Source organism: Mercenaria mercenaria, chromosome 9 (genome assembly GCF_021730395.1).
Source record: "Mercenaria mercenaria strain notata chromosome 9, MADL_Memer_1, whole genome shotgun sequence".
Taxonomy (NCBI): Eukaryota; Metazoa; Mollusca; class Bivalvia; order Venerida; family Veneridae; genus Mercenaria; species Mercenaria mercenaria.
In genome coordinates, this window is record NC_069369.1 from 15,704,718 (window position 1) to 15,724,472 (window position 19,755).

The 19,755-nt window shown below is 36.3% G+C and overlaps 1 protein-coding gene and 1 long non-coding RNA gene across 3 annotated transcripts in view; both read left to right on the forward strand.

The window, feature by feature from the left end:
- The window catches only part of LOC123546560 (ubiquitin thioesterase zranb1-like), a 28,448-nt gene extending 17,086 nt beyond the window's left edge, over window positions 1–11,362 (forward strand). Inside the window, exons 8-9 of one of the 2 annotated variants that reach the window (XR_008372338.1) lie at window positions 818–8,092; window positions 8,907–11,362. Coding sequence is in view for 1 of the 2 variants with exons in the window: in XM_045332948.2 (XP_045188883.2) it covers window positions 818–1,036 (219 nt within the window). In the remaining variant the exon portion in view is untranslated. Of the gene's footprint in view, window positions 1–817 lie in introns of both variants that reach the window. The other variant, XM_045332948.2, reaches the window with a different exon arrangement.
- Window positions 11,363–11,435: 73 nt separating this feature from the next.
- On the forward strand, window positions 11,436–18,755 carry LOC128559414 (uncharacterized). The gene is made up of 2 exons (XR_008372339.1): window positions 11,436–17,115; window positions 17,266–18,755. It is a non-coding gene; the product is annotated as an uncharacterized LOC128559414 (long non-coding RNA).
- Window positions 18,756–19,755: the final 1,000 nt, after the last annotated feature.

A 19,755-nucleotide genomic window follows, 5' to 3' on the forward strand; every position in this document is an offset into this window, starting at 1 on the left:
CTGAGTACTAAACAGAAGTATACTTTTAAGTGTACCAACATCTTTTTGCATTGTCAGAAATACTGTAAATGAAATTAGTTTTAAAAAGGAACTCAAAGAAACAAAGGAGTACCTAAAATATTATTGTATAGAACACTGTACTCTTACTGCAAGCCAGTCTGGTTAGTACAGCATGGAGGGAAAATCACTACCAGTCTAGAGACTGCAAGTTTAATCCCAGGATGAGGCAATGTCTTCTATGATGTAAGAAGACAATAGGCCTGTAGTCATTTTTGCCTATTATCTGTGATTCCTTTTGGAAAGATATCACTTACAATTTGTACATATACAGAATCTAGGAAAGCAGGATAGGTAAGCTGAATGCCATAAATGGAGAAAAAAATGCAATTAAACCTAACTCAGACAATTACTGTAAAATCATTAGCATTACACTGGGAACTATTTGTGTGGATTTCATGGTTTTGTAAATCCAGGAAATGAAATCCAAACAAAAACCTTTTTCCTTCAGTTTGAAATACAGTTGAACCTGCCTTAGTAATCAGTATTTAGCAACTATTTGCCTGAAGCTGCCTGTTAGATATATTCAAAAATTGAGTTTTTGTTCTAATTTCAACCTAACTTAAGCAGCTGCCTGACTAATCAGCCACATTTTATGCTTCCCTTGGCTGGCTGGCCCTTGCTTGCTGTTTAATACAGGTTTGACTGTACCTTGAACACACAGCACCACAAAAAATGCCATTTTGGCCAAAATTATGAAATTTTATGCCCACAAAGTTTGATGATTTCAGTGTAAACTTATTTTATTGTACATTGTTAGCTTGGTCAGGAGGAGACAATCTTGAGACGCTGGTTTGACTGTTTAGTTACACAGGAGGGACTATTTGTGGCAATACAGAAAATCGAGAAGCGTCCGGCACTTGTTGGTCAGATGGTTGAAGTGTGGCTGGACCACTACAGACACGAAGCAAATAAACGATCTCAGAGAGGAAACACATCCCAATACTCCAGTGAGGATGAGAGTGACCAGGAAGAATAATACTCCAGCTGTGGGAACTAGAGTGCACTGTAACAGGCAACAGGAATTCATTTTGATTCACATTTTCTGCAATAGGGGCTATTGTCATATGTCTTTTAAAGTACCTGATGATAGATGATAAAATAATGGCATTTCATATGAAAAACATGTGGCTACAAAACCTGTTCCATTTGTCTAAAGAATTTAGTACCAAAAACAATTTTGTTTAGAGTGTTTTCCACACTAATTTAATTATTATTTTGGACTACAGTCAAACCGGTCTGTAAAGACCACCCTTGGGAGAGCCAAAATGTGGTCTTTATTCACAGGTTAAAATACACTGTAAATGTTAAAAAGGGAAACAAAACATGTGGTGTTTAAAGCCAGGGGGTCTCTGTTCAGAGGTGGTCTTTAACACAAGTTTGACAGTATTTCATAAAACATTTTACTCAATTTATGATACTCTTAAAAAGATGTCTGTAAATGAGAACTTTTACAAATATTTCCCATGAAAAGAACATATTTGTATTTTTACAGAGATTTTGCTATGAAAATTACGTACTTGCTTTCATAAGAAGAGTAATTGACAAATTAAACAAGACTTACCTAGTAAGTTGAAGTTTGATGTTAATTTTGTTAGTCCCTATCTACCAGAATCACATGAGTGAGCGGATGCGATCACGTGACCAGACCCATCAGACTTTAGCGACAGGCAAATTAAATTCGTGACAACACAGTTTTGTAACTAATGGGAGGGCATGCTTATCAAGGGAGGGCATGTGATCCTGGTAGATAGGGACTAACAAAATTAACATCAAACTTCAACTTACTAGGTAAGTCTCGTTTAATTTGTCAGTTTTGTTATTCCTATCTACCAATCAGAATCGCCATGAGTTTTTAGAGCAATTTGTCACAAATTTTCATTGAAAATCCACAAAATTATAAATTTAGTGGATGCAAATCTCAAACAAAAACCAAAGTGATCTGATCTACTTGTAATACTGTTACTATCATATAATCATAAGTATATGGCAAAAACTTGCAAGTATTTTAAAGAAGATAACTACATGTATGCTAACAAAATATAATTCCATATTTCATTTGTGAGTAATCCTGTACAGTTTCGGTTTACCATAAACATATGTATCAAGGGCATTTATCAAGCACACTGTGTGCAAAGTCTGTGCTATTAGTAATTTCACGTTTATAATATTTCCTAAATGTACAGTCACTTTTCCATCCTGCTGTCTGTAGCAGTGTCAATTGGAATTTTTGTTGACTCGGCACTAGTAGAAGCACTTCTAGTACTGTGAGATTTGAACATTTTCATGTCAATCCCCGCCATTGATAACACTGTTTTAATCCATTTACTAAGTGTTGCTTCAGTGACACAATAATGAGGCTTTTGGTAGCTAATAAACAAACGCATTTTATCTCTATGTAGTTCTTTAGTTTTGTCTAAATACATAATTATACCATTTATTACACATAGGTTTTTGTCTTTTTTATAACACTGAATATGTAATTCCGAAAGGTGACTACCATGTTTACTAGTTTTTAGCAATTCACCAACAGGAATTTTTACATATTCTTCACAAATATCTATGTTGCGAATATCGATACTATAATATGTCTGCAACCTTTGTCCTGTTGTTAAAGCTAACAACTTAAGTAATTTAAAACTTAAAAGCTTTAAACTTAAAGAAACATCATCAACACCTAGGTGATTAGAAATATAAGCCAGCACTGACGAAACATCCCATGTACAATTGTAGCGTGGCTGTACCGGTTTTTCATTAAACACACCTTTCAGAAACTGTTTGATCATAATATGTTGTCCTATTTGAGTATTATTTACAATATTTACAATGCTTGAAATGAAATGTTGAGAACAGCGGTGCCACCAGTACTGCATCGGCTTCGTCTTGCTCTATTTTCTGCAGAACATTTCCTATCACACTGAAAGGAGGGAAAATGTAAGAATAAAAATTGCTCCAGAGAAGTGAAAATGCATTTACAGCCAGTGCTTTAATATCCGGCGTATATGAAACATATTGTGGTATGTGAAAATTGTATTTCGAGGCGAACAGATCTATATCACATTTCCCGAATACATCAGTAATTTTTCGAAAACTAATATCTGTAATCGACCACTCCATATCATCATTCATTTTTTGGTCTGCTAAGTGCATCTGCCCTGGTATTTAATTTTCCTGGGATGTGATTCACACTAATCCAAATTCCTTTATCAACGCACCATAGCTACATTTCTTTGGCTATCCAGTTTGATGTCGGAATCCTGTCTCCCATTTTTGTAATATACTTAATGGCAGAGGTGTTATCTAAAAGCAACTGCACATGCTCATTAAGACTATGTTTACAGAAATGTTTTAGTGCTAAAAATGCGGCTTTCAGTTCAAGAACATTATATGTTCCTGTCTATCTACCTCACACCATTTTCCACTGAATTGTTGCTTGAAGGTGACGTCATGCGCACTGTAGCCTGTTAAACTGCTGTCCGATTCTATAATTCTATTAGGCCTAGATAAGCATACGGGCTTGAAAGACTTTTCAGTATTTGTAACCCACCAATTTATGCACTGTTTGTTTTTTTTCAGAAACTGTCATTTCTTTATCAAAATTTCCTTTATGATATTTTAATTCTACATCTCCTTGAATCTCAAGATAGCGGGGCATACTGTACACCTGGTTCGCTTGAAACCATCTTTCCTATCTATTTCACAAATTGTCTTATTGTAGTAGTATCTTTTTGAAGAACCGTATGACACTCTTATATCATATTTTGTTTTTTTTTCTGTTAATGTAACTGTCATTTCAAAAGAATTAATTAGGAAACCTACAAATTCTATCACCTGTGTTGGTAAAAATACTGATTTTTCAGGATCTACAGTTATACCCAAATCATCAACTAAAGACGCAGTCCTGTCTACATTATTTTGGCACTCTTGAAATGAATCCCCTGATAATAATGCGTCGTAAATGTATGAACAATGTATGAACAATTAGTGTAACCTTCTTTTCGGAGGGTTTAAAATACTGGTTTCATTACCTTAGTAAATATACGAGGCGCACTCGATAATTCGTTTGGTAAGAGAGCAAACTGATAAACCTGATCTCCCCATTTGAAACATAAATATTTCCTGTCTTGTTTGTTAATAGGAATACTGAAATATGCGTCCTTGAAATCTATTTTTGCGAAAAAAAACCCAGTTTTTCCTCACTAATTGCAATGCCGAATTCAAAGTCTCCATTTTGAAATGTTTTTTACAGATATGGACATTTAATCTAGATAGATTCAATATTAATCGATGAGAACCATCTGATTTGGGTCTATTGAAAATATTTGACAAAACTTGGTCATTTTTCCTTATCACTTTTTCTATAACAGCTTTTGCCTCTAACTTTGATAATAAAGTGTCAATTATCTATTTTTCTTTACCGGAAAACATTATAGGCTTTCTATCACATTGTATACATGAAGCTGAATTAAATTCCAATTTATATCCACACGAAATGATACTTGTCACTAGTTAATTTTTCCCATTTTTTTGTGAATAATGACACTTTACCCCTATAAAATTTTCAGGAGTATTAGCCAAATATTAGCCAATCGTTTACTTACTTCTATTGTTTGTGATGTCCTTAGTTCCTTTTCCGACCCTTGTCCCCTTCATGCCCACACGCTGATGTTGATGTACATGCTGGTGTGCAAGGGCTCTTCTTCCTAAAAAATCACCTGAGGAAGTACCTGATGAGGCTGTTCCTTCATTCCCCACTTTGATGCACCGGTTTTGGACTGATGTCGCATGTTTCCAGTTGTAATTACTGTCAGATTTTTTGCTCAGCTTTTGACTATCCTCAGTCACCTTTAGTCTTTTTTCCAGTTCTTAATCATCACCAAAAAGATGCGTTGGTGACGAAATTTTCTCCGAGTCATTACATAATGCGACATACTGTGAGGAAATGGCAGGCGTGAGCAACCTGCTTCTTTGGGTCGAGAATTCCCTATGCGCATGTGCAAGAAGGTTGAAAGCATCCAAGGATAAATCAAAAATTTCCTCTGCCTCTTGATCCCATGTTTAATATTTTGTTCATTATACGAATAAGAGGGGTCATGCCTTTAGTGATATAATTTTGTGTCCTTTGCAATGACTTATCTACCTGTTTCAATTCCTTCCCGATGTGTCTATTACTCCATAGCACTTTATTTACTTTCGGAACTTCTAGGAATGGGCAGTTTTCAGGCATGTTATTCTTATTTAGCAGACCTTGAATTGTTGACGACTTAAGATCAACCGGTTCGGATAATCCTCTGTTGACAGTAGAAGCCACAACTTTATGTACCACTGGTCCATATTCAGTTTGTTTTGAGAATTAGAATTCAACAGCTTTAATTTCAGGATCTTTTTTGATATTGAATGACCTGAATCAGCATCCAGTTTTTGTTTTATTGACATCCGGTTCTTTGTCTGAGTCCAGATCCGATGCGTCATCGTCACAGGAAATCATCTCATACTGACTGACTTCGTCGTCTGAGGATTCGCTATGTTCTTTTCTCTGTGTCACATCAGTTCTTGAGCGGTTGTTTGCCATGTTATTTACCACATTAGTTAATTTCTCAATTATAGATTGTTGTTGTTTAAAGAGTTCTTTTGTTTCATTGTACTGATCGTATAACAGCCTCATCATGTTGTTATTGTTATTGTTCTCCGCCATATCTAATCTCGGATCATAATAGGATCTCTGCGATCCGTATCCAGGAAGCCACATGTTGCCAAGCGTTTCAGTTCTTGTGGTGTTTACTTTTCCAAGTAGACTTCCGGTCATCTCACTTCTAGTTACATCACCTTCAACTGTGTTGGCAGCGAATGATGTGGCACTTCTGTTCATGCAGTTGTTATGCAATTGCGAATCTGCCATTGTAGTTTCAGTGCCTGGCAATATGCCAGCAAGCACCCGAAAAATACCATGGCGAGACTGACTAAGTGTCTTTCTGTCGTTGAACTAGAGGCCCCGTTAAAGGCTTATAGACCTGAAGAGGTTCAGAATCTCCAGCATTCAGCTCAGTCTGAGTCTGGGACGTAGGGACTGATTCAGTCCCTTCCGCCATGGTTCCTGCGAGCCAGCGTAACATGTTAAGAAATCCAACACAATCCTTGAATACCTAGTCCGACACAGTATATGAAAGCACATAAAAAGATTCCATAAATTGTCAGGAATAATTTAAGCCACACAATGCCTGTTTTTGTTCTGTTAACAGAAAGTATTTTGAATTTATATCCTAGATTAATAAAACGAGAGTATCTTATCTCTGAAGGGTCTGGTCACGCGATCGCGTCCGCCCACTCATGGTGATTCTGATTGTAAGATAGGGATAACAAAATTCACCATATTTCTGGGTTGAAAAAAATCTTTATTGGATAATTTTGTTAATGTAATGATGTAATACTTGCAAATGAGGGAAGCTCCTGTTACAGAATAAGCGAGTCAAGCATTACTTTCTCCAAAAGGAAGAGATACACTGAGGGAGATTTGATACAGTTGGATTGTACTGTATATGTTTTGTGCAGATATGGACTGTAAATATTGAATGTAAGAACAGTTTATATATTTCATGCTGTTTACTTGTAAACAGGCAAATGTATTTTGATCCCACCAGTTATTTCAGTTTGGACTTATGTATCAGTGTATTCCATTTAGATTTCATCATTTCTGTGTTATATTTTCTCAGTGATCCAGCAGCAGGTATGTTGATGTATTAAAATAGTTATATTTTTCATATTTCAAGTTGATATTACCCTTTGTTGTCAAATGCTTTTTTCAAAGTTCTGTTAACTTTAACATTGTTTAAATTAATTTAATTTCTTTTCTGATTTTACAATTAAAAAGGGACATGCACTTGTTTAGCAACAGATAGAGTTATGCTACTGATTAACCCTTATCATGCTGGACACGATTGATTCTGCCTTTGTGACCAGTGTAGATCATGATCAGCCTGCACATTTGTGCAGTCTGATCAAGATCTGCACTGTTTGCCAGTCATTCAGTATCTTTAAACAGTTAATGGTACTGTCCAAATTAAAAAATTGGAAAAGCTCATTATAGAAATTTAGCAGGGTATGGGTCAAGTGATAAATAAGTGTATATAGCATTTTCAGGTAGAATGTAGCACTCTAATATGTCATAATCCATACTTGTCTTCTTGGTGCAAAAAAAGGTTAAGTGTTTTCCTATGTCATAGCAGTTACTTGTTTTTTGCACTAAAGTGACAACATGAAATACAAATGGCATACATGTTTTGGGTAATTTTTACTGTGGCATTTATTACATGAACATGTTTAACCTATTTAAATTCTTTGGATTTCAATTTTAGATATGTTTCCTTTTGTTGCTATTGACTTTAAAACGAGTGTTGAAACAGTTTCCCTAGTTTTATGGAATGCACTCCGCAGCATTTATATTGATAATAGATTGAACAGAGCAGAACATATTTGTACTAGTCTAGTTATTACTCTAGCTGCCTGTAAAATACATGCATGCACTGTATGTAAAGTGGTTTCTACACAAGGTTATGCCTGCTAGATAAACCATGGCACAGTTATGGTGACGTGAATATTTGAACGAAAATTATGTTATACTATAGTTACTAGATGATTTCATATTGACTTTGTTCTCTGAGCAAAGACTGTTGTAGGGGCCAATCAAACAGTCCAAGGTCATATAACAAAGCCAGATTGAAATCACCCAATTAATGACTATTTTATTATTTAACTTTATGATCATTATCATTAATGTGAATCATAAGAGAGAACAAAAGACAATTTCCATTTTCAGTTGCAAAATAAGAGTTTTTAAGAAACCTTTTGAAGATAATGCCTGTAATACAATTATACATTTATTTCTACCAGGATTTGTATCTGTACATTTTTAGCTCATCTGATTTTTTTGAAAAGAAATGATGAGTTATTGTCATCACTTGATCAGCGTTGGCGTCGGCGTTGGCGTTGCCTGGTTAAGTTTTATGTTTAGGTCAGCTTTTCTCCTAAACTATCAAAGGTATTGCTTTGAAACTTGGAACACTTGTTTACCATCATTAGCTGACCCTGTACACCAAGAAACATAACTCCATCCTGCTTTTTGCAAGAATTATGGCCCCTTTTGGACTTAGAAAATATCAGATTTCTTGGTTAAGTTTTATGTTTAGGTCAGGGTTTTTTCCTAAACTATCAAAGATATTGCTTTGAAACTTGCAACTGTTGTTCACCATCATAAGCTGACCCTGTGCAGCAAGGAACATAACTCCATTCTGCTTTTTGCAAGAATTATGGTCCCTTTTGGACTTAGAAAATATCAAATTTTGTGGTTAAGTTTTATGTTTAGGTCAGCTTTTCTCCTAAACTATCCAATGTATTGTTTTGAAACTTGCAACACTTGATCACCATCAGTAGCTGACCCTGTATTATTATTTTTATTATTATACCAGATTTATATAGCGCCCTTTTCATGATCAATTTCACATTCAAAGGCGCTTTACATAGTTCAAATGCAGCCACACAGGGCCAGAGGGACAGAGTGAGACAAAGCCCCCACAACAGAGAGATCAGAAATCAGATACAGGCTTGTCTGGCTAACTTAGCCTAGCTCGTTTCGAATAGACAGCCTGGTTCTTTAACCTGCCCAGTGTATAGCACTGATACACGCAAGGATTGCCTGGGTTCCTGACCAGTACACCTCTAGTTGGGTGTACAGCAAGAAACATAACTCAATCCTGCTTTTTGCAAGATTTATGGTCCCTTTTGGACTTAGAAAATATCAGATTTCTTGGTTAAGTTTTATGTTTAGGTCAACTTTTTCTCTTAAACTATCAAAGCTATTGCTTTGAAACTTGCAACACTTGTTCACCATCATAAGCTGACCCTGTACAGCAAGAAACATAACTCCATCCTGCTTTTTTTGCAATAATTATTGCCCCTTTTGGACTTAGAAAATCAGTTTTCTTCGAGAGTATTATGTTTAAGTCAGCTTTTCTCATAAACTATCAAAGCTATTGCTTTAAAACCTGCAACAGTTTTTCACCATCATAAGCAGACGCTGTACATCAAGAAACATAACTCTATCCTGCTTTTTGCAAGAATGATGTCCCTTTTTAGACTTTGAAAATCATGGGTAGGACAATATTTTAATTATACAAAAAAATCAGATGAGCATCAGCACCTGCACGGCGGTGCTCTTGTTTGTTGAACAGGTATAAACTTGTACATGTTCATTTAGCAGGTATAAACTTGTAAACTTGTACATGTTCATTTAGCAGGTATAAACTTGTGAACTTGTACATGTTTATTTAGCAGGTATAAACTTATTTCATTTAGCAGGTTTAAAGTTGTGTATTCTTATGTGCTTAGACAAAACTGTAGTTTATTATTGTAATTAAATATTTGTTATTTATTTTTAAAGTGATGTGTTTTTTGATTAAAATTTTATTGTTAAATGATTTATTTCATATGTCAGACTTATATTGTTTAATTAGATTAATTTAGAGTGTTTAAACCTGCTTAAACATTGGTACAACCTGATATTTATGTACCCCTCCCATGACTTAAGTACTTGCATCTCAGCACCATTGAGAAAACGTATATTTTTCTGGCCATTGTTTGTAACTTACATAAATTTTTTTGAACTTTCTTAAATTATACACAAATATGTTTAAATTCACAGAAGTCCTTCAATGCTTTTCTGAACAAAGTCATTATGCTGGTCAGAACTTTTCTCCCTATATAAAATGTTTTTTCTATGTCAAAAGATACAGCTATATTAAACTGATTGTATGTAAATGTTCACTCTATCTGTGAGAGTGTACCTTTGAGTTTTAATACTGTTGTCTAAATCTCCCATTCAGATTTGTTCACCTCTGTCAATGTCTACACTTGATTTAGTTAAGAATCTTTAAGAAAAGATAAAAATCTAAAAGACGTTAAATATAATAATGGTGTAAAATAATAAAGTGATACTGAAATGCAGAAAATTGCATGTAGGCAGATATCCCTAACTTCTCCAAGTTCGGGTATCTTTTCCAGCTAGCCCATGTTCATACTGTCATTATAGGTTTTCTTGGTTGTTTTGGCAAGTTTCTTCATTTAGAGTGGTGAACAGTAAGAATTAGCTAGCTTTGTTAGTCCCCTACTGGTTGAAAACCAGTTTCGGGGACTATAGGAATGCGCTTTTCCGTCATTCCGTCCGTCCGTCTGTCCGTCCGTCTGTCCGTCCGTCCGTCCGTCTGTCTGTCCGTCCGTCCGCAATTTCGTGTCCGGTCCATAACTCTGTCATCCATGAAGGGATTTTAATATTACTTGGCACAAATGTTCCCCATGATGAGACGACGTGTCATGCGCAAAACCCGGACCCCTAGCTCAAAGGTCAAGGTCACAATTTGAGGTCAAAGGTCAACAGGGCTTTTTTCCTGTCCGGTCCATAACTCTCCCATCCATGAAGGGATTTTAATATTACTTGGCATAAATGTTCCCCATGATGAGACGACGTGTCATGCGCAAAACCCGGACCCCTAGCTCAAAGGTCAAGGTCACAGTTGGAGGTCAAAGGTCAACAGGGCTTTTTTCCTGTCCGGTCCATAACTCTCCCATCCATGAAGAGATTTTAATATTACTTGGCACAAATGTTCCCCATGAGAAGACGACGTGTCATGCGCAAAACCTAGACACCTAGCTTAAAGGTCAAGGTCACAATTTGAGGTCAAAGGTCAACAAGGCTTTTTTCCTGTCCGGTCCATAACTCTCCCATCTATGAAGGGATTTTAATATTACTTGGCACAAATGTACCTCATAATAAGACGATATGTCATGCACAACTTTCAAACCCCTAGCTCAAAGGTCAAGGTCACACTTAGCAGTCAAATGTTAACATAGCATGAACAGGGTCTGTTTCGTGTCCGGTCCATAACTCTGACATTCATTAAGGAATTTTAATATCACTTAGCACAAGTGTTCCCCATGATGAGATGACGTGTCGTGCGCAAATCCCAGACCCCTAGCTCAAAGGTCAAGGTCACAATTGGGGGTCAAAGGTCAATAAGGTTTTTTCCCTGTCCGATCCAGAACTCTGTCATCCATCAAGGGATTACAATATTACTTGGCATAAATGTTTCCCATGATGAGACGACGTGTCATGCGCAACACCCAGTACCCTAGCTTAAAGGTCAAGGTCACACTTTGAGATCAAAGGTCAAGAGGATTTTTTTCCTGTCCGGTCTATAACTTTGTCATGCAAAGCAGGATTTAGATATCAGTTAGCACAAATATTCCCCTGGATGAGACAACATGTCATGTGCAAGAACCAGGTCCCTAGGTCTAAGGTCAAGGTCATATTTAGAGGTCAAATTCAAGAATGACTTTGTACGGAACATTTCTTCTTCATGCATGGAGGGATTTTGATGTAACTTGGACCAAATGTTCACCACCATGAGGCACCCTTGTTTTTAGAATTACGTCCCTTTGTTGTTACTATAAATAGATTTTATTGTAACTTTTTTATTACTGGCGGTAGAGAAAAATCGAGACCACTTTTCTGTGGTACAGCATGCATGTTACATCCAATTTTTAGGTGTATTTTGACCTATCTCTACCTGGTAAAGAGTTTCTTGTGGACTTATATTATATAGATTTTTTTTTTTTTTTTTTTTTTTTTTAAAGATTAATTTCCCTTAGTTGTTACTATAAATAACTTACATGATAACATTTTTATAATCAGCCAAAAAAATTCAATATGAAAACAACTATAGGTTTTTATACGCCCGTTTGAAAAACGGGACGTATTATGGGAACGCCCCTGGCGGGCGGATGGGCGGTTGGGCGGGCGGGCGGGCGGGCGGGCGGCGTCCACAGACCTTGTCCGGAGCATATCTTCTACATGCATGGAGGGATTTTGATGAAACTTGGCACAGTTGTTCACCATCATGAGACGGAGTGTCATGCGCAAGAACCAGGTCCCTAGGTCTAAGGTCAAGGTCACACTTAGAGGTCAAAGGTCAAATTCAAGAATGACTTTGTCCGGAGCATATCTTCTTCATGTATGGAGGGATTTTGATGAAAGTTGGCACAATTGTTCATCATCATGAGACGGAGTGTCATGCGCAAAAACCAGGTCCCTAGGTCTAAGGTCAAGGTCACACTTAGAGGTCAAAGGATACAAGAATGAAAAATTCAAGAATGACTTTGTCCGGAGCATATCTTCTTCATGCATGGAATGATTTTGATGTAGCTTGGCACAGTTGTTCACCATAATGAGAGGGAGTGTCGTGCGCAAGAACCAGGTTCCTAGGTCTAAGATCAAGGTCACACTTAGAGGTCAAAGGATACAAGAATGAAAACTTTGTCCGGAGCATATCTTCTTCATGCATGAAAGGACTTTGATGTAGCTTGGCAAAATTGTTCACCATCATGAGACGGAGTGTCATGCGCAAGAACCAGGTCCCTAGGGGTAAGGTCAAGGTCACACTTAGAGGTCAAAGGATACAAGAATGAAAACTTTGTCCGGAGCATTTCTTCTTCATGCATTGAGGGATTTTGATACAACTTGGCACAAATGTTCACAGCATGAGACGGAGTGTCATGCGCAAGAACCAGGTCCCTCGGTCTAAGGTCAAGGTCACACTTAAAGGTCAAAGGTCAGATACAAGAATGACTTTGTCTGGAGCATTTCTTCTTCATGCATGTAGGGATTTTGATGCAACTTGGCACAATTGTACACCATCATGAGACGGAGTGTCATGCACTGGTCCCTTCTTTAAAATTACTTCCCTTTGCTGTTACTATAAATAGCTTATATTGTAACTTTTTTCATTACAAGTCGTAGGGAAAAATCGAGACACTTTTCTGTAGTACAACATGCATGTTACATCCAATTCTGAGGTGTATTTTGAGCTATCTCTACCTGGTAAGGATTTTTGTGTGGACTTGTAATTTTTTTTTTTCGATTTTTTTTTTTTTTTTTTTTTTTTCTCTTTAAAGATTAACTTCCCTTAGTTGTTACTATAAATAACTTACGTTGTAACTTTTTTATAATTGACCGTAGGGAAAAACCAAGACCACTTTTCTGTGGTACAACATTGATATTACTTTCAAATTTTGGGTGTATTTTAAGGTATCTCTACCTGGTAAGGATTTTTTTTGTGGACTTAGAAAAATAAAAGAATTACAATAATTTCTAAAAAAAACAACATTGTAAACAACTAGAAAATTAAAATTCCATTTGCAAATACAGGTGCTAGTGTAAACAAATTTGCTGTGACGGGCGTATATTGTGACATTCTGCACCCTTGTTATATATATAAATTTTAATCCAAGTGTTTTGTTATAGCATATTGTATATATAGTACAATATTGTTTATACAACATTGACAGATATCAGTTCATTATGTTATACTGCAGTAGAGAAAATTAGGTGCCTTCCAGTAGGGGACTTTGTATTGCATGGCAATACTTCATTCACTTGTTAATTTTATCCTGAACTCTGACTCATATAAAATGTAATTTTGTTATCTTTCATTGTCTTTTTCTTTACATTAACTGTTGTTTGAATTTTAACCATCAGGGCCCGGTTGTTCGAAACTTTAACCGACTGTTAAACTAACCATCGGTTAAATTTTGATTTAAAATGATACATGTGATAAGTTCAGAATCCCAAAACTGGAGGTTTGCCATTTTTCAACTGGAGTTGGGGTCTCAAAACTGGAGGTTTTTTATCGACATAAATTAAGCAAGCGGACACAAAACTTAGAGACAAAATCCAACATTCTAGGCCACACAATAACGCATAAGTCTACACCAGAAGAAACAATCTCATAACTCTTGATTTGAATTTTGACATAGTTATGCCACTTTTTAACTTAAATTTTTTGGTTAAAGTTTTATATAATGTCCAATATCTCTGTTACATTCAAAGCTATTGACTATTATGCCCCTTTTACTGGCAAAGCTTTAATTCAGAGTCAATCACTGAGAAAAGTCGAGCATGCTGTCTTACAGAAGCTCCCTCTTGTTCCAACTTTAAACTTTCTTAACAGATTAAATTGTAGAAACAAAGTCTCAATTTAGGTCTGAAATGGTGGTGAACATGCATTAACAATATACTACTCGAGGACTGGAAAAAAAAAAGAGAAGCTCTAAATTGGTCTGAACACAACTCATAAATTATGTAAATTCCTAACCCCACCCACTTTCGTATAAAAATACTGATCACTAATGATTTTGACATGAAAAACAGAAAACAGAAATGCATCAACATGTATTTACCCTTACCAAAATAATGTAGATTGATGTTATCAAATAAATGAGTGTGTGTTTTCATCCAATTTTCAATGAAATAAGTCGTATTTTAGTAGCAAATTAATTTGGTAAACATTGCCATTGGAAGAAAAAGGCATAACTGCATAAGGGGAAATAACATTCATGTTCTAAAAATAGTAATGGGTTGATTTTTCCAACAATTATTTATGTGATTTTATTACTGAACAAAACTTTTCTTTGAATAATCAAAAATTCATTTCAGCTGGGAATTATTTCTTATGACTGGGATTTTTTTGCTTCAAATTGGTAAAAAATGGAGCCTAATTGGCATTGAGAATGGGCAGATATTCGGCCCTGTGAGACAGTGGAAAAGGCCCTGCTTGTCTAATCCCTTATCAAAACAAACAATCATGTTCTCAAAATTCACCTGTGAAAAACAACTCTTTCCTTCAGCTACACGTGTGTCAAACATGTATAATACACAACAGTCGGTGACACTTGACAAAGGAGGCAATGAGGTCTAAGCCAGTCAGCGCTGGCCTACCAAAAGCGTGGTTCGGCTGGAAAATGTAAACAAACCAAAGTTTCTTAGGGAATTTAGGACTTTGTTGTCTCTGTCAGCTCTTAAATATAGTTTTTAAATAAAAGATAAGTTTTAATAAATAATATAGTTTATAATGGGGAAAGCAAAATGCCTTGATACACTATATGAGGTACATAACAGAGGCGTGATACATATAAATGATGACACACAAATAAGACAGTCTATTATTCTTCTTCTAACTGTAGTTTTTAAAGTAAATGTATGGGATTAAGTTCCCATCTTATTCACAGCCCACTGGCGGTTACTTTAACTTACTTTGGACTGTGAATTATGGTACACACTCTACATGTAGCATATAAAGTGTAGTTAATTAATTGTAGCTATGCTCGCCCATATGGTTTTAACCGGTGGCGAGGGTAAACAACCTCAACACACACACACACACACTTTGATTTACTGTGTAAACATGTTTGGCACTCCTCGATAATTATCAACCCAGTCATAATACTGATTTTCTTTTTTGAAAAGCGGGAGAATTATGGTTTTGGTCGGGAGACGGGAGGTAAGGTGAAAAAATTGGGATTTTGACCCTCCCGCGCGGGAGATCACATGTATGTTCAAAATACTAGACTTGGTGGGACACACTAGTATGGTGTTTTGATTTTATTGTAAAGATTTTCCAGTGTTCAAAATTCTTACCTCATACATTTGTTTTTCAAAGTCTTCTGAAATGCCGAAAAATAACCCTAAAAGTTAATCAACCGTTAGCTTAATCGCCTGTTAAAGTTTCGAACAACTGGGCCCAGGTGTTTGGAAGTGAACTGAGCATGAACATGGATGTAGCTCTTTCTAGATGTTGACAGAGATGAACTGAGATCAAAAACAAAAAAGTTTTTGAAAGATATAATTATGAGTTTGTCCAAAACAGAGGATATTTTGCAAGTTTTTACTTGTTGCAATGTCATACATTTCACCGAAGATTTAATAAATAGCTGTTTAACATTTGTGTTATAATTTATAGTTTGTAGTTACAAACTTGCTAGGAACAGACCTTTTAAGTTGCTGAAATTCCTTTTATACAAGCTCAAAAAGGAATATTTTTAAATCTTGATTAGGTGTTACAACAGAATGGCTTTGGTTTTGAAATTCTTAACTCTTATTATATAAGCTGATTGGACTGCCATGGCAAAATGATGTTGGTAGCTGGCTTACTTGCTTGTGAGCAGAGGAATTAGAAGCAGCTGGTATTTCTGGGTGAGCTATTTGTAAGGATGGGTACTCTGGCATTAACAGTTTATCATAAATGGCTTGTCGGATGGACCAAATTTTTGTTTGTGGCATCCTGGGACCTCTTGTTTGTTTAGGTGGTTCCTTCACAGTGGTCCCTTCAGACTGCACACAGGCACCAGCAGCTCAGACTTTGAAAAACCTTTTTAACAAAGTCTTCTCATGAACTCTTAAGAGTACTTCCCTTATCTTAGTAGGATCCTTTTAGGACCCCTTTCAAATTCATTAATGGCTTTTGCTGTAACAAATTTGGGGGCCGCAACAGAAAAAAATGTTTTTCAAAAAGTGCAAGGCTCTGAGATAATATATTTTATATGAAGCTTAGCTAGCGTCCGACCAGTTTGTTAAAATATGAAAGCTTTAGTTAAATCATTGTAAATGTAGTAAGTTTCTGACTCATCCTTAACATTTTGTAAAATTTGAGACTGTCACAGGGCTAAAAATAAATGAATGAGAATACTTAAATATTTCAAACATTTTAGCAAAAAAATATTTTGTGAATCATTACCTTACGGTCCTCTGCATAGGTGAATGACATAAACCTAAAAGGGCATCTTTATTTTTTATTAGGTTTCTTAAACTTGATTAGAACCATCATTCTCACACAGACATTTCTTACATTTTTATACGCCCGTTTGAAAAACGGGACGTATTATGGGAACGCCCCTGGCGGGCGGGCGGGCGTCGTCCACAGACTTTGTCCGGAGCATATCTTCTACATGCATGAAGGGATTTTGATGAAACTTGGCACAGTTGTTCACCATCATGAGACGGAGTGTCATGCGCAAGATCCAGGTCCCTAGGTCTAAGGTCAAGGTCACACTTAGAGGTCAAAGGTTAAATTCAAGAATGTCTTTGTCCGGAGCATATCTTCATGCATAGAGGGATTTTGATGAAAGTTGGCACAATTGTTCATCATCATGAGAAGGAGTGTCATGCGCAAGAACCAGGTCCCTAGGTCAAGGTCACACTTAGAGGTCAAAGGATACAAGAATGAAAACTTTGTCCGGAGCATATCTTCTTCATGCATAGAGGGATTTTGATATAACTTGGCACAAATGTTCACCACCACGAGACGTAGTGTCATGCGCAAGAACCAGGTCCCTAGGTCTAAGGTCAAGGTCACACTTAGAGGCAAAGGTCAGATACAAGAATGACTTTGTCCGAAGCATTTCTTCATGCATGGAGGGATTTTGATGTAACTTGACACAATTATACACCATCATGAGACGAAGTGTCATGCGCAGTTCCCTTCTTTAGAATTACTTCCCTTTGTTGTTACTATAAATAGCTTATATTGTAACTTTTTCATTACTAGTCGTAGGGAAAAATCAAGACCACTTTTCTGTAGTACAACATGCATGCTACATCCAATTTTGAGGTGTATTTTGACCAGTCTCTACCTGGTAAAGATTTTTATGAGGACTTACAATTTTTTTTTTTTTTTTTTTTTTTTTTTAAGATTAACTTCCCTTAGTTGTTACTATAAATAACTTATATTGTAACTTTTTTATAATTGTCCGTAGGGAAAAACCAAGACCACTTTTCTGTGGTACAACATAGATGTTACTTTCCAATTTTAGGTGTATTTTAAGGTATCTCTACCTGGTAAGGAGTTTTTTTGTGGACTTAGAAAAACAAAACACTTACAGTTATTATCCCCAATTCCTGTATCTTCGTGCCTTCCTATATCTTCGTGCCTCTGTCATTTACATGCGCTGCTAGTTCATGCAAAACCTCTGACTTCACTAAATTGTGTTAGCATAATAAGCACATGGTATTTCGTAAACAAAGAAGGCAAAATGCATAAAAAACATGTAGTTTGCCTTTAATTCACATTAATTAAATATCTTACATTAAAAATGTGTAGCTGCTTACAAAGAAACCAAGTACAATGCAATTATTTTTAAAATATCCAAATTTTCATTTCCAAAACTTATGACAGTTTCATTCCAAGGTCATTGCCAGTTCTCCTAACCTAATTTCATCGAAGGGGAAAATTTCCATGTTTGAATGACATAAGCGACCCAAATAACACAAGTGGCACGATGATATAGGAAAATGGCACCCATGACTTAGGTTACACACGTGGTGGAAACATCTTGAGATTTCACAATGACTGTTTAGGAGATCCAAACAAAACAGTTTGCATGATAAAGATAAAAGGTTTATCTTCAATATCATATATACATTTTTGAATGTATTTTGCCTAATTTTGGGATTTAAATGGGGGAATACGTAGGGGGCACGAAGATACAGGAAAAGGGCATACTATACAACCACAAAATTAAAATTCCATTTGCAAATACAGGTGCTAGAGTAAAGAAATTTGCTGTGACGGGCGTATATTGAGACATTCTTGCACTCTTGTTAGATTAAGATGAGGACTTGGAGGGATGCATCATGGTCCTCTTGACATTTTGTTATAGTTTTGCTTGACAGTAGATTACCTATATACTCTTATTTGTACCTAATGATATTGTAATCAATGAACAGAGCTTGATTGTGTTTTACCCTATCAGTATTTTATTGAACATACTGTGCAAATATTGTTAGAGAATTTATCAATAAATAAAAAGAAAAAAATATTGTACATGTTTTATGCTTCTCGGGCCATGCTTTTCTTAAATATGCTGTAAAACCTGGTTATTTCATTACATTGACAGAAAAACAGGAAACTTTCAGCCAACATGTTGCATACAAGATCCTACACCCATGCAAGATCTTACAACCTAACTAAAGACTAGAGATGGTACCTAAGGCTATGTATTCAACGACAACAACAACAAATCATGTGCAAAACTGAAGTGCATATCGCTTATCTCACACTTGCAATAATTATGTCTCCCCGAGGAGACATATTGTTTTTGCCCTGTCCGTCCGTCCATCCGTACGTCACACTTCATTTCCGAGCAATAACTGGAGAATTATTTGACCTAGAACCTTCAAACTTCATAGGATTGTAGGGCTGCTAGAGTAGACGACCCCTATTGTTTTTGGGGTCACTCCGTCAAAGGTCAAGGTCACAGGGGCCTGAACATTGAAAACCATTTCCGATCAATAACTAGAGAACCACTTGACCCAGAATGTTGAAACTTCTTAGGATGATTGGCCATGAAGAGTAGATGACCCCTATTGATTTTTGGGTCACTCCGTTAAAGGTCAAGGTCACAGGGGCCTGAACATTGAAAACCATTTCCGATCAATAACTAGAGAACCCCTTGACCCAGAATGTTGAAATTTCATAGGATGATTGGTCATGAAGAGTAGATGACCCCTATTGATTTTGGGGTCACTCCATCAAAGGTCAAGGTCACAGGGGTCTGAACATTGAAAACCATTTCCGATCAATAACTAGAGAACCACTTGACCCAGAATGTTGAAACTTCATAGGATGATTGGTCATGAAGAGTAGATGACCCCTATTGATTTTGGGGTCACTCCATCAAAGGTCAAGGTCACAGGGGCCTGAACATGGAAAACCATTTCCAATCAATAACTAGAGAACCACTTGACCCAGAGTGTTGAAACTTCATAGGATGATTGTACATGCAAACTAGATGACCCCTATCGATTTTGGGGTCACTCCA